General features: G+C 31.4%; 1 protein-coding gene across 1 annotated transcript in view; it reads left to right on the forward strand.

Annotated features, from left to right (window-relative positions):
- LOC128171686 (multiple epidermal growth factor-like domains protein 10) overlaps positions 1–16,232 on the forward strand; it is a 295,355-nt gene that overhangs the window by 105,210 nt on the left and 173,913 nt on the right. The window contains exons 11-14 of the mRNA XM_052837459.1: positions 304–441; positions 5,519–5,644; positions 5,744–5,851; positions 5,970–6,093. Coding sequence (XP_052693419.1) covers positions 304–441; positions 5,519–5,644; positions 5,744–5,851; positions 5,970–6,093 — 496 coding nt within the window. The remainder of the gene's footprint in view (positions 1–303; positions 442–5,518; positions 5,645–5,743; positions 5,852–5,969; positions 6,094–16,232) is intronic.

The following is a 16,232-nucleotide window of genomic DNA, read 5'->3' on the forward strand; positions in this document are numbered from 1 at the left end:
CTGTCCAATTCTTTTGGTCTGTTATGTTAAATTGCTTAATGAAAAGAAATTATTTTTAAATTCATTTTGAAACATCTTTTTTTTCATGTACAAAAACACGTTAACAATGTATCAATGTATATTTTTACATTTACACATATATATTTTAAACATAATCAGATAGTTTTATATCCTGTCATACCTAGTGTAAACTATAAGCATAGCGGCACTGTTTATTTGAAAAAGAATAACAACTATTTATGGTATTTAAAATCAAAATGTTCATTATCGAATATTTCAAATGCTTCTTCATTTTTAACATAGGATGTAATAGTCTTGGTATGTATGGCAGTGACTGTGATATACCATGTCCAGTGAACTGTGAATACAACACATGTCACATAGAAAATGGATCCTGTTTTGGATGTAAACCTGGTTGGATAGGAAAATCCTGTAACATAAGTATGTATGTTGTGATACATTATGGTTTTTTTTATAAATCTTTTTGTTAGGTAGTTATGATTATGTGATACAATAAAATGTAACAAAAATGTTATCGACATTTAATTACAGTATCGTATCTTTATGCTTTATCTATTTAATTTTTTTTAAAAATAGCGGTACTGCAGTTACATTTAAATGTTTAAAGTGTTTTTCTTTAATAATTAATTAATCATTTTTTTTACATAAGTTATTGCTGTGTTTAGTTAATTAATAAATTAATCATATGATTAAATCTTAATTAAAGTTATAGGTAATGCTAAATGTTTGTTTTATTTCCAATCTTTATATCAATTCAGCCAACAAACGTAGTGTTCTTATCTTTACGCCTGTAACATCTGTCATAGTTATTTTCTACTCCAAAGTACAACTGAATCGTTTTTTCAATGTTTTGTTATCCCTATCTGTCATCTGATTAGGGCCTTTGCTGCATTTTACACTAAAAGATTCATTCATTTTACGAGTAAGAAATAATAAAATTCCACTATGGATACAAGATTCACGGTCTAGCCTTTTGGACGAGGCACAGACAATAAAATGAACCATTTTCTATGGTGGACTTTAAATATCCCTTACAATTGTATAAGAAATGATTTTGTTCTTGCATTATTTTTCATATTAAAACATAGCTTGACAACTTTTTAGCTTACCTGAGCTGAAAGCTCAAGTGGGGTTTTCTGATCACCTTTTGTCCGTCGTCCGTCCGTCCGTCTGTCCGTCCGTCTGTAAACTTTTTACATTTTGATTTTCTTCTCTAAAACCGTTTATCCAATTTCAACCAAATTTGGCACAAAGCATCCTTATGGGAGGTCGAATATAAATTGCAGAAATAAAAGTCCGATCTATATTCAAAGCGGAGAAAACCTTGAAACTGTAAAAAAAGGGGGGTGCATTTTTAAAAATCTTCTTCTCAAGAACTACTGATTCCAATTCAACGTAGTTTAGCATAAATTATCCTTATGGGAAGGAAAATATAAGTTGCTAAATTAAGGTCTAATTCCGTTTCAAATCTGAGTTATTACCAAAATAATAATAAAGGAAAGGCGTGTTTCAATCGGGCTCGGCATCCGGTAAAATGGGTAGACAAGACTTGGCCTGGGCAAAACAAAAGATTGGCAGTTATTAATCTGCCAATCTCATTAAAATTTCAGGATATTTGATGGACCAGTATATTTGTATTTGCTGTAAATATTGCTGCAAAATAATGCGTATTTGGAATTGACGATTGCCGATCTGCCCCGGCTTTTAGTTTGCCACGGCCCGGGTTTGCATACCCATTTTACCATGACTCGTATTCCGTACTTCTAAAACGAGGTTCTTTGTTTAAAGCAGCCATGACATTATACGAAAAAGGGTCGATCTGACTATGATGAATTTGCTTGTTGTGCAAAAGTTTGCGAATGAAGGGAAATTTTTGAAACATGCAAAATATATTGGTGCCGATTTTGTGAAGTAAATTGAGGCTAAATATTTCTATGCGTTGACAGTTTTCACACATGACGTTGGTGTTGGCTTGTTCTGATTTTTGTTTCGTTTTCATTATTTACGCTTTGTAACCTGGGAACTATCGTCTGTATTTCGTGATTTTTACGCATCAAATCAAACAGAGACTTCGGTAAATCAAACAGTTAACTGTTTACCTGCGCAAATTAAGCAAAATCTGATGTATCAAAAAAGTACTGAAATACAATTCATTCTATCGGTAATTCGATAAAGGGAAATTTTTTAAACATGAAAAATATATTGGTGCCGATTTTGTGAAGTAAATTGAGGCTAAATATTTCAATGCTTATTTCAAAGCTTATCTTTTGCGTAATGGTAGATTAATGCAATAGGTTTTGTTGAGATGTTCGGCATTTTCTCGAGTTTATTCAGTTTAAATAGAGTTTGATATCGCTGTCGGAAATAAGTAGGTATATATATATATATATATATATATATATATATATATATATATATATATATATATATATATATATATATATATATATATATGATTCATTTCGAAAAGAATAAATTGTGTTCTTAATTTGTTATAGTGCATGTTTCTTGTGTTTAATTGTTTACAATTTCTATTTACTAACCATATTTGAGTGTTAAGCTTCGAATTATAAGCAAAATACAGAGATTTGCTCACAATTCTATGTTTGTACACAGATCTTAAAAACTTAAGATTAAAAAAGTTAAAAAAAATTGTCAATAATTATTAAGAAAATTTTCAAAGTCTGTTCTTCTAGAAACCAACTATAACAACTTATATAAGGAAAAAGGAATCATTCTTTGAGTACTATGAGTAATTTTGATCGGGGCGTGATCAAATCCAATAAAGCCCGAAAAAAAAAATGATTCCTTATTACTTATATTTATATAATTTTAGGCCATCGTACGATCAAATCTTTAAATAAAAATTAGCAAATCCCGCCGGCGCCTCAATTTGGCGTCATTTGTATTATGGGTTATATAATAAAAAATCGATACGTAGTGTTATCACAGACAAAGACACTGGATAATGTAAATATTGTAGTGTAAACTTAACCTTTCATTATTACTCCTACTGTACATGTGATCCTTGACTGTGTTTGTGTTCATTTGTATAAACTGATTTTGAACCTCAAATACCGGTGAACTGGTCTTGAGTGAATAAAAAAATTGAAAATCTTAGGCCATTTTTTTTTCATTTTAAATGCTGAATAGGAAATACCAAGTTAAAAATCTTAAGCTGAATGTAATAAACTCATGTGAACAAAATATTACTCAAATTATTAACCTAGGCGAACTGTGAGCTCTGTATCTTGCTTATAATTCTACGATTGACACTGAAATTTTGGTTGAACATTAGAAATTCTATATGAATTAGAGTATGTTAAATACTTGTACAAACAAAATAAAGAATGATATTCTGTATAAACCTACTCTCTGGGGCCCCTTCTATACAATAAATAATGTGAAATCTACATCATTTTTGATAGTTTTTCAGACACGAGTAAATAAAAACGACATCTTTAAAACAGTTTCCATAGTTCAGACACATTTCTGTTGCGGGGATAAAGTAATTATCGCTATTCCTAAGAAAATATCACAGCGGAAAATTATTCTGGTTTGTACGCGAAGTAAATAACAGTCATTTAATTATAATGGAGAAGACAAATAAAAATTTTGAATGTTTTTAATTTGAGGAATTGAGCACATTGAGGTACAATTTTCTTCTTCACATCTATACATGTAGGATTTTTAAAATAAACAAATCAATAACTATTATGGTTTTTTTAAAAAAATACAATAGTAAGTAGTTGATGAAAAAAATGTACCTATATGCTTTCATATATTTTGATCGCTTTACAAAGTGGGGGGGGGGGGGGCAGGAGGGCAAAACGAAAATATAGGGAAATGGAAGTTAACAACTTAACAGTGTACTCCTACCAAATGTTTAGTTTTATATCTTGCGTAGGATTTTCTCATTCTGGCAAAAAATAGTATTTCATGGAGGTACATAATGTACAATGTCAAAAATTATGTGTTTGCAAAAATAAGTGTAAAATTCGAATACTTTACAATATTTATTTTTTGTTATTCTACCGAGGGACCATACAATATCTTTTGAACGCCCATTGTTGCTCAGGTGAGCGATGTGGCCCCATGGGCCTCTTGTTTGTTATTTTATTTTCGGTTTATCCCTATTCGTGCTTCAAATAGTAAACATCAAAAAGAGAACACTCAATATTTTTCCTCAATGAAAAAATAAAATAGTGTGCAATGTTAGGCAATACTATGACTTAGAGTTGAGATAATTCCATCTCTCAATGCTTTCTTACAGCATACGGTATTTGTTTACGTTTAACATCGGCGTAGTGATAAACATTGAAAGACAGAAAAATCTCACACTGCTGTCTCACATTAGATAAATAAATCTCACATCGTTAATGCGAGAACTTGTTTTTCACTACCATGAAGTGTAACACCAAATCATGTGCATTTTTTTTAAAATACCATCTTCATAATAAATGACATCCTACCGTTGTATTCTTAGCTTTACATGTAATACAAAAACAACGGAATAAGGATTTTCGTTCTTTTTAGCATGTAGAGAAGGCTGGTACGGTGATAATTGTCTTCATCAGTGTATGGGACATTGCAGATATAACACTACATTTAATCACGTGACTGGGCAGTGTGAAAGGGGATGCAAAGCAGGTTGGAAAGGAGCATTATGTGACAAAGGTATGCTTTAAAGAAATACGAAAGAGCAGAGAAAACGACTTTTGTGTGAGAAAGGTTTGTTTTAATAAAATGACTTACTATTTGTAATAAACATGAGACCCTTCAAAAACTATTATCAAAGGATGACTATTTAACTAACCTTTCAGTTTATAAAAAAATCTTGCATACTAGGTGGACGGTGTCTTTTCAAAATAGAAGACATTTCATTTTCATTTCCTTATACCTAAAGAATGTGACGGTAATTATGGATATGACTGCATGAACAACTGTAGTGGTCACTGTATGAATGGTTCCCAGTGTAACAAACTGACTGGCCACTGTGATAGAGGATGTAACCCAGGATATACCGACAGCGACTGTAACAGAGGTAGGTGAATTCATGTTATCTTGTGTGTTATTTTCAATAATAGAGTAAAGGTGTATTTTAGTACTTGCAAGTGTAATATTTTTAGGATGATATACATTTTCATATATTTCTTCAATGTTATCAGTGAAACCTGTTGCCTCTTTGTGGTGTGTTAAAAGGTTTTGTATTAAAACCAGATTCAAGGAGCAATTGTTTATCAGATTCGACATTTAAAATGTCATTTAAGAATCAAAAGAGAAAACAATTTAAAATTAAAAATAGTTCGTTAAAAGGCATATAAACGAATACACTGAAATTCATTAAATGTATTTATTTCATACATTTTTCCACGTACATATTGATTAGAGTTTATTGTAACATCTTTTATAGATATTTAATAAAAAAAAAGAGAAGAAATTTGAAAGTCTGCATTTTAAACACACCCGTTGATTATTAATATTATCTTTACTTAAGAGTGCGAGCTGGGATATTACGGTAAAAACTGTTCCCTGGCCTGTTCACCAAATTGCAAAACTTGTCGGCACACAGATGGTATGTGTTCCTGTAAGGCGGGTTGGAGGGGTCATAATTGTACAACAGGTGATACACTTGTTTAGATATTTCATAATTTTCGACGAGATTCGATTTCAGCTGCAGGAAGTCGCAAGTGAACGATTACCAAAGACAATTATTTTTCAGAATGTTTCCAGTCCTATGGAGAAAATTGCCAATATCCTTGCAGTGAAAACTGCATTGACCATAAGTGTGACAGATTCAACGGAAAATGTCTGTGTAATGGTAAACATGGTAAACCAATGACACTTTCAAATGTAACTTTCAAATTGAAACCATAGTTTACTGGCATTTGTTATAATTATAATTATTATAAAGTTATTATTATCATGGTCATTCTGTATCCATACAGGCACAGATAGCTTACCGAGTTTTCGTAAGGAGGATACAACAGAGTGTGTATTTTGGATTGTTGCGTTTTCATTATCACTTGCCACTAGCATCATATTTATATCTACCACATTCATTTTACAAAGGTAAATATATCACACAGTAATAAAATGTACATTTCCTATTCTTTTTTTCTGCAACTTAAATCAATGGTACCTGAAGTATGTTACAACCTTTAACATATCATTACTATTGAATGACCAACTAACTACTAAACAATTAAATGATATATTTTCTCGATGAAAATTTTAGTTTTTAGACGGGGTCACGTGACCCCGTCTATTGGTTTACTGTCAGCCAAAGTCTCAAACCGGAAGGCACGCGTAGAAGTTCCTAAACGCAATGTGTCATCTTTGAAAAGTTGTGAATTTTATTTTGACAATCTTTCACCTTAATAATACCAAACTTCATGCGCAAGGCGGAGTTAAAATCGGGATGGGTTATACACAGATGTTTTACAAATTTAATACGTGTTTCATTGGCTTCCAGTCTACCTGCGGTATGACTGCTGTTCGTCTCTAAACGAATTTTGTACAAAGACAATATAAAAAAAAGTCTGAATTTGCCTTCTCGTTCGTTGGCTCTTTAGTTGATTAAACAGAATTTAAATTTTAAACAATGCATTGTAAGCAAAATCTATAATAGATTATACATTTTGGAAGACTTATACATCATATGATATATACAATCTTATCGATTGAAGAACCAAGTTAAATATTATTGTATATGTTTTCCGGCTGAGTTGGAATCAGGCTTGTACGAAAGCCGAGAAAGATCTTTCGAGATACGAGATTCAAAATACGAGATTCGAAATACTGGATTCAAGATTCGAAATTCGAGATTCAATATCTAATTTACCAATCAAATCTAGGATCTAAAAACACGTATCCTAGCGACACCAAACTGTTCTAAATAAAGATTATTAGTACATGCTCTTATATACAAATGAATGCTATGTTCGCTTCTCCCTAGCTAACTAAATAATTGTTTGTATTTATTTGTACACAGGATATTCAAGTAGACTAGTAATAATGCAGTGTGTTTCGCAGATCAAAGTGATTTTGTTTGTCCTGGTGAATTTCCACCTCATGCGTTTGAACCTTGGGGTATTTCACCATCAATGGTTGAAACCCCAGCTTTATTCACCCTTTTTGTGTAAAACTGCGGTTATGGTAGAGAGCTTCATAAGCGGAGCCAATTTTATTTCGGTAGGGGGGTCCTAGGCCAATTTTCAATAATTTCACTGTGTATATTAAGCTTCAATTTTCCCGAGGAAAGTCCAGACCCCCTGACCCCCTTCTTTATGGACCCCCTCCGCGCATGAAAATTACATTGTAGTATCTAAAATATGTTTTAATCTAAATATAAATAATCAGTCCAGGTTTCACCAATAAATATAAGCATTACTGATCGTTTTTTATGTATACAGACATACACTAGTACTATGATTATAAACTAATCATTGAAATATTATCACATCATACGGAATTATTAATATATACAATTTTTTCCCCTTTTCTTGAGTAAACAACTTCATATGAGTCTTACTTTTGGCATTGTTTTCAATATAAAGGATACATTTTCTGTACAATTAAAGGTAGGGATAATAGGGTGCCAATTTGTTCACATTGCCGATTTATTGTGCAGAGAACAGTAAAATTTTAGAAATTTGATTGTGCATGAATTTTTCAATATCTATTGTTGTAGTTTGTAACATGTATAATTCATTCATTGATCAACAAGAAAGAATAGAAGGTATAGACAGGCATATGTATCACACCCAAGTTGAATGTCTCTGTAGTTTCCTACCCCCCCCCCCCCCCCCGCATCAAATTTGACGATAATTGCATATAAATCGTACAAAAGTTTACTTTGTATGTAAGTAACTCTCTAAAAATGTAAATAAGCACTGCAAAGATGTGTGTACTTAATATACTACTACATTACACTAAGCCAGATAAAATGTTATCAGGGTGAAGCTACAAGGGGCGAGAAGTGCAAATTTACCAATTTGTCGCCATACACACAGGACACCAAATAAAGAAACTGTGTGGGGTGTGGGAAATGCATAGAAGATGGCGCCAAATTATCTCAAATAACCAGTGCGGAAACCAACAAATAGGCTGTTATTTGTTACCTATCCTGCAAATACATTGATAAAAAATGTTATCGTCACATAACATAGCCGATTAAGTTAATGTTTACATATGGTCAACGTACATGTAATTCTAATGTACATGGAGGCGGACGTATCAGGCGGGGATCCAGAAAAATTATTTCCAAAAATGATCAGTTTAATTACATTAAATGCTTTGAAAATTGTTTTAAACTATCGCGCGGGTCAAAATGCATGATAGAAGCTATGTACAGTGTAATTGGAAACTTTCATTTTATATCAATATGTAGTATTACCTATTATAACAAATGAGAGTATAGCCCAACTGCCACAGACAATACATGTCTTTTACCGGCACCACCCCCTCCCCATAAAAAATGAAACAATTGTCGCTTTATTTGCTAAACATATGTGTGGTTCAAGATTTTTCTAAAGGACATACCCGATAAGAATTGAAAAATGAGTCGCTTATAACTAATTTTGTCAAATTTTTTAGATTCATTTAGTAATATTTTGGTCCATTTGAGTAAAGAGATGCACCAGCGCAGCTCTAATTTATATATAATCAGGCCATAGATTCGAAATATTTTCAAAAATTAATAGCTTAAAAACCAGTGAATAAAAAAATGAAAGCAAGTCGAACTCGATGAGTGAAAATACCTGTGTTGAATGAATGGAAGAGTAGGATCTGCGCAAAAAAGTCCCGTCTACTCTTTAGTTTCCTACCCTATATTTATTGGAACATTAAATCCGATTGTAAGAGTCGAATTTAATCAAGTACGGATATATATTTATATTTATATATATATATATATACATATATATATATATATATATATATATATATATATATATATATATATATATATATATATATATATATATATATATAATCTATCTTTACTTCGTTATATCCGTAATTCGTTATATCCGTATAACGAATTCGTAATAATAACGATAGCGAATTCACTATATATACATTTTTTCATTTGACTATAAGTTTGTTAATTGGGGCTTTAAAAAATACATTACTTTGATACCTTTAATAATCAGATTGTGAAATAAAAAGGAATTCATTAAAACTATTATGTTCAGTGGTATTGCAAACTTTTTTACTGTAAAATAATTCGTTATATTCGTTAAATTCCGTTTGTTTTCACCTCTACTGGATTCAAAATGAGTTCGCTATATCCGTAATTTTGTTATATCCGAATTCGTTATAACCGTAACATTTGGGTAAGACTTGTTAATTATTTTATCGGGGATTCAAAAAAATGTCGCTATATCCGAGAATTCGCTATATCCGTGTTCGTAAAAAACGAGTTTTACTGTATTACAGGACCTTCTCTCCCGTACGGAACTAATACTGAGCCAACCTTGATATTATTTTCTTGATGTTGGACCAAGCCTCATGAAACCCCCAACCGGCGAAAACGCGTTTAAGTTTTCAGACTTTTATATAAACTTTGCATGGAATAAACTCTTGCGTGAGTTTATAAGTATCTGCACAGAAGGTATGATTACAACTAACTGTACCTACAATTCAGAATTATACACAATGAACAATGAAATAACACAATGAATGAAAAATCGGTTGAATTTCGCAAAGCACACAGTGTTATCACTAATTTAATTGTTCATACTGAGTGGGGTTAATTCATTAAAGTTAATCTTAACATAACATAACCATAAGGCAATTATTAGTATATGTACGAATTATCTTTATAGTACAAATTTATGTCGCTAAGATATAGGTTTCAGATCCATGATTTGATCGGTTAATTTAGATTTTGAATTTCGAATTTCGTATCTTAAATCTCATGCTTTGAATTTCGTATTTTGAATCTCGAATCTCGAATGAGCCTTCTAGGTTTTCACACCATCATTTCATAATTATAAAAAACACTATTAACTTTTTAATTTATTATTGCAAAGATTTAAAATTTTAAATTAAAAAAACAAAAACTCACGTACCTTTTCTGTCTCCCATGTTTTTTATGGAATGTTCATGTAAAGGGACCCTACATTTCGAAATGACAACGTCATTAGTTGAATCTTTTATCATACTTTTCAGCTTTCCGTAGCAAGGCAGCGGCCAGTTTCGTGTTTCATTATAACGTCCTCCTAGGTTTTGTATAACGCTGTGAACATTATCTTCATACTTGGAACGGATAGTGTCGAGTTCCTTTCCAAGTCTGTTGTATTTGTATTTCAGATTCTCTTTTGTTGCGGGCATTCGGGGATTACGTACTGAAATGATATTAAAAAAAACATTTATTTAGAATTATAAGCTACTCAAACCACTTTTTCCTTCAATTAAATATCTAATGTATGTATCCAAAAATGTAACTGCCTTGCAAATGCAACATGTTTTAATTGAAATAAATAATACAAATTGCAGTTAAATACCTAGTTATGCATTCTTCAGGATTCTTAAAAACATAAGTCAGAAGATTATTGCATCCGAGCTTGAATCGGGAAAAGACGTTCATAATGAAAAATCACAATGAAGCGTTTGATTGTGTAGAAAAAATAATTATTTCAAAGACTTTAAAATACTTAGATTAAAACGTGTAATGAAGAAAATACTGAAGTCGTATTATAAGCAAAATATTTTTTATAGTTTAGTTGTTAGTTAGTTAGTTGTTAGAAAACATCAGAACTAAGTGGCATGAATTCCTTCTACTCCCTTTGAAGGTCCTAAAATATTAACAAATACTACTTTTTACATAGTCATCCACATCCAGTTTGATAACTACTGCATCGCTTGCAATTGTATAACAGCCATTGTTCGAGTTTTCGTGGTCTGGGTGACAAAGCATTAGAAACGCCGTGGGATTGCGGTACAAACGCCAATAAACGCAGAAGAAACGTCAAAAAATCGCGATAAACGCAGCAACAACTCTTTGGGGTCGCTTTTTGAACGCAGCCAAGAAACAACTTGTTCAAACGCTGTGGAAGCGCAGAGAGTGCGCAATAGAGACGCAGTGAGACCCAAAACGACTCCGAGAGGTCTCCGTGCAAGCGCAATTGACTTATTACTGCATACATTGTGATAAGCTGCGTTCTTTGAGTGCGCCAGGGGAGCTCTCGTGGCACTGTTTGAGACCTTACGGCGCTGACACATCAACCCCACTCCGTTTCTACGGTGTGTTTATCAGAATCAGATCACGGCGCGTGCTTTGTGCATGTTCAAGCTAGGTCGCATGACGTTCTAAAATGTTCTAGGCGACCCCACCGCGACGAACAAAGCTGTCGTTGCGTTGTTACGGTACAGTAGGAGACACTACTGCGTTTACCATGACGTTTAACATTGTTTAAGGACACAGCATGATCGCCGTGATGACGTAGCTCCGATGTGACAGGGATTTAACTAACAACGTTCCGCCATAAACTATGGCATTATACTTAAAAGGAGACACAGTAATGTTACTTTTTCTATTTATTTGATATATGTTGAAATAGGCGCAAATATGCCGTAAAACTTTCAGAAAGACATTCCAACATGTGCACTTCTATGTTTTATAAGTTGTAAATTATATTTCAGGAAACAGATTAATATAAGTGTTTACTTGTTTATATATATATATATATATATATATATATATATATATATATATATATATATATATATATATATAGTACGTTGTATTCTTTATAAATTATGATTTAGACTAGAACTTTTACAATTTATAAATGAACATCAAAATATAACCATTGATTTTTCTTCAATAGTCTATGTTAATCATGAAATTTACAAACAACGTGTCACTATTTTCGACTTATAACTTTCCGAGATTTTTGTAGTTCCTGTGGAATTTTGAGCAAAATACCGGTATGGGTGTTTGGATAATTTTCCCAAAATACTTGAATATTAGTTGTGTTTCATATTAATGAACCATTCTCATTTTAACATCTTACGGTTATTTAAACTTAAACTATGATAAATGGAACAGAGTTATCGTTCCTATTTAACAAATCTACCCGTGGCTAAAAAGATGAATTCAGGTTGCTTAGAAATATCAAGCTATTTTGATGCTTTTGGTGTACAGTTATTTAAAAAAAATGAATGAGTGTCTTTTATGTTGTCCAAACTTAATATACAGAGCCATGGTCAAGGAACATTCTGCATAAAATAATATACTTTATTTATCTGTTTCATTCTTGATATCCTTTTACTAGGTTATGCACGCATTTTAAACTCATTCTTAAGGGTGTTGTTTACTCAGGGTTTGAAATCTTAAATTCGGATCGTTATAAAGTTCAATGTCATGAGTAAAATTTGTTCTAAACACAAAAAGTATCTGTGAAATAAATTATTATTGACATAACATTCGATATTTCTACTATATTATGGAATTATGCCAAAACAAAAATAGACTTTTAGCCAAACAGGGGAAATTCGGACTAAATTTTGCAGATTTTGTTTTCCGCTTAAATATTTTTGGAAGTACTCTAATATTAAAAGTTAAGATTTTATATTTTAGTCTATATTATTTGGCATATTTTCTGTTAGTTTTACTTCATTTATTCATTATAATAACCGTATGGCCCGGATTTAAAAAATATTGAGATATGCTTAAAACGAGAAAAGACACCATATCTCAAAATTTTGATCATTGACCTCATATAAATTATATGCCAACAGAATAAGATCAATATAAGTAGTTTAATACTATAAATGTTTTTGTATTATCATCATTCAATTTTTTGTAAAATTGGATCAAAAATGGGTAAGAATTTGAAAAGTGATAGAGGAAATTCGGACTGGAATATTTATAAAAATTGCGTACGAAAACTTAATGTTTTGTATGTATTTAATGTCATTGCCATTCATAAATTGTATTTCATTTTCAAAAGTGTTGAGCAATTTGTATTATTTTCATAATTAAGAAAATCTTAATCATAGTGTGAAATTTTAAGAGATTTTCCTTTAATTTTCCAAAAATATAAAATGGCCATTAACTCAAAATGTAGGCCATTGAGCTACTTTTATGAAAATGAAAATTAACATTACAATTTAAGGTCTATAACACACAATAGTTGGTTTTTCATTATCATCAGTGGAATTTTTTTTCGTTATGAGTAAACGTCATCCTTTCAAAAGATAATCTTTTAAAATGGGTCTCTCTCTCTCTCCTCTCTCTCTCTCTCTCTCTCTCTCTCTCTAGGGAGACAGGACGTTGACTACATGAACGTGACTTTTGTTGATTACATGACAATTATAATTATCATATATAGTAAAATGTTTTAAATATTTTGGAAGTCAAGTTGTTTGAATCCTTTATATGCATGTAGTCTGTAGATAAGCTACATAAAACATCCTCATTTTAATCCCCCCCCCCAAAAAAAAAACAAAAAAAAAAACAAACCTACTTTTTCATTTTCTTTATTACGCTGACATATTCTGATAAGTTGTATAAGGTAAAATTTCCTATGCAAAAATACACGAGAGGGTGTAATTTTAATGTTTTTATCTTTAGAAAAGTAGAAGTACAAAATCATAAGTGGTTTATATAATTATAGATATATTCGTATTATAATTACATTAATGTTAATAGATAAATCCAAAGAATAATGTTGTAAAACAGAAACTGTCACAAAAAGTCATAATTTCAGAAATAGGGAAAGGGGTGATTGCTTTTGTATTTTAGCCGTGATGGGACTAGCCGTGACATTTTTATATGTTATGCCGTACAAGCTTCGGTTGATATATGAAATTTTTAAGAAATAGTCATTGAGTATATTTACGTGCCTTAACATTCAAAAACTTCCGAAATTTGAAGTGTTATATATTTTATTTAATACTGCTATGAAAAACGGCCAATGTTCTAATTAATTTTCAGATTTTTTTCTGTTCTTAAAATTAAAAAAATAATAAATAACTAGATCTCGTTACGAGTAACGAGTAGGTCTTCCGTCCGATTTTGTTTTCATATGATACGATGAAATATCGATATTCTCTGCCAAATCTGCGATCTTGGGTGAATATAGGTTTTTTGTCTCGAAACCGGAAATGGACGAAGGAAAGAGATTTATAAAAATAAAAGCTGCTTTTGTTTTATACATTTGTCTAGTGTACACCACTGTTAATCATAGAAGATGAAACACCAAAAATAATTGGTTAAACTTGTGAAAAAAAAATGAATTGTTTGAACTCTTCTGGTGAGTACCGGAAGTGACGGTTGACAAAAGAAAACCCGTTAAACATATCTTCAATCGATTGTCTATCATTTATAAAAGTTCGTGTCTCAATCCCTTACAGTGACTAAAATCTCGCGGTTATCAATTTTGTAAAAAGGCTAGGTACCTAAGATATTTGATATAACTGACCGGAAGTAGAATACATTTGCTTATTTTAACATATATAAGATCGTGTAATTTTGTACCAGTATTCAGTCCATGTAAAAAAAAATAGGGAAAAAATATTTTCAGTACTTCCGGTGACGATCAGAAGTGACGACAATTCAAACAAAAAAATGTAAACACGGATTCATACTTAGGGCTATCATCCCTCAAAGTTTGGTTGTTCAAGTCATCACCGTTTTTGAGATCTTGTGGAGTCATTGTTTTTTGTTTTTTTTTTCTTGACAGAAAACGGACAACGGAAATACTCAGTCAAAATAAAAAGTTAGTATTTCTGGAACATTAGACACTAGTACTTTATTGTTTATCAATTTTACTAAAATTGTCAACGAAAAACAGTTTTACTTTTAAACAGCTTGATTTTTTTAACCCTTCCGGTAAGGACCGGAAGTGACAGTTGACAAAATGAAAGCGGTTAAACGCATTTTCTATCGAATGTCTATTATCTATATAAGTTTCGAGTATTGATCACTTGACTTTCTCAGATTTCGTGGGTAAAACATTTATCGAAAATACGCTTTCTAAGATGTTTGAGATATTTCACCGGAAGTCGAGTTTTTTGTTTTCATTTAACATTGGATACATCACATAAGTAAAGGATTATTTCTTATATTTCAATTTCATATGAAACAAATTTAATGCAAAAGAAAAAATAATTTTTGAATTGCTTCCGGTGACGACCGGAAGTTATGATGGACAAAACAAAATGGTTGAAAGACAACTACAACTATAGGTCTATAATTCTACAAAGTGTGAATGCTTAAGTCCTTATCATTTTTGAGATCTGAATGTCACAAGCTTTTTGTCGTGGAAGAGGAAACGGCCGACAGAAAATTAACTTTGAAAAAATGAAAAACGGATACTTCAGATATTTTTTTTTTCTATCACACCTAAAAATTATCATTTTAATAATCCTGATTTGAGTAAAATCGAAAATATATAGGTATTACCGAAATTCAATGTAAAAATAGACTTTACCTGACCTGCAATGTAACTGACCTGAAAACCCTGTTAGCTAGGGCTTTAAATGGAATTTTATTACTTTAAATTCAAAAACTTTATGCATATGGTCCAAAAGGATCCAAAAGGTGACATTACAAAATAAAAGAGTGATTAGAGATCATTTGGAGGGCTTGCAAGGAATTCAAGTAAGCTGATTTTATTTAGAAACAGTGACACTGAACAAATCATCTGTAATATTTAGAACTCTTATCGGTCAACAATTTATAAATAAATTCTATGATCGATAACGAGACAAACAAACCCATTAGTTTTTAAAAAAAGGAGTTAATTTGACGACAGTCACATTCCCAATTTACAATAAATTAAAACATACTTATGTATAAACCAACCGAGTGTTAAGAAAACATAAAGTTATTATCTTTTCAAATGTCCGTGAAAAAAATGCAACTTTCTTATTGTTTATTTTTTTAATCAAACAAAACAACGTACCTCTCTCAGGAACATATCTAGAAGCGACATCCATCTTTTCAAAGTAGATTTCGCATTTGACCCGTTTTGTTTTCAGTTGTACCGGTTTTTTATAGATTACGTAATAATTGCTGATCCCCCTAAATTGTTTAGAAAATACCGGGAAAATTTTTCATCGCACGCTGTTTCAAAAAATCATATAATGTTTACTGAAAGAAAACATCAAATTTAAAGTATACATCTGATATTATTTATATTAAAGTCATAGACTAAAAGGCGTGGTCTGAAAGCGAAACACTAATCATGTGTCCA

Source organism: Crassostrea angulata, chromosome 2 (assembly GCF_025612915.1).
Source record: "Crassostrea angulata isolate pt1a10 chromosome 2, ASM2561291v2, whole genome shotgun sequence".
In the NCBI taxonomy this organism is placed as follows: domain Eukaryota; kingdom Metazoa; phylum Mollusca; class Bivalvia; order Ostreida; family Ostreidae; genus Magallana; species Magallana angulata.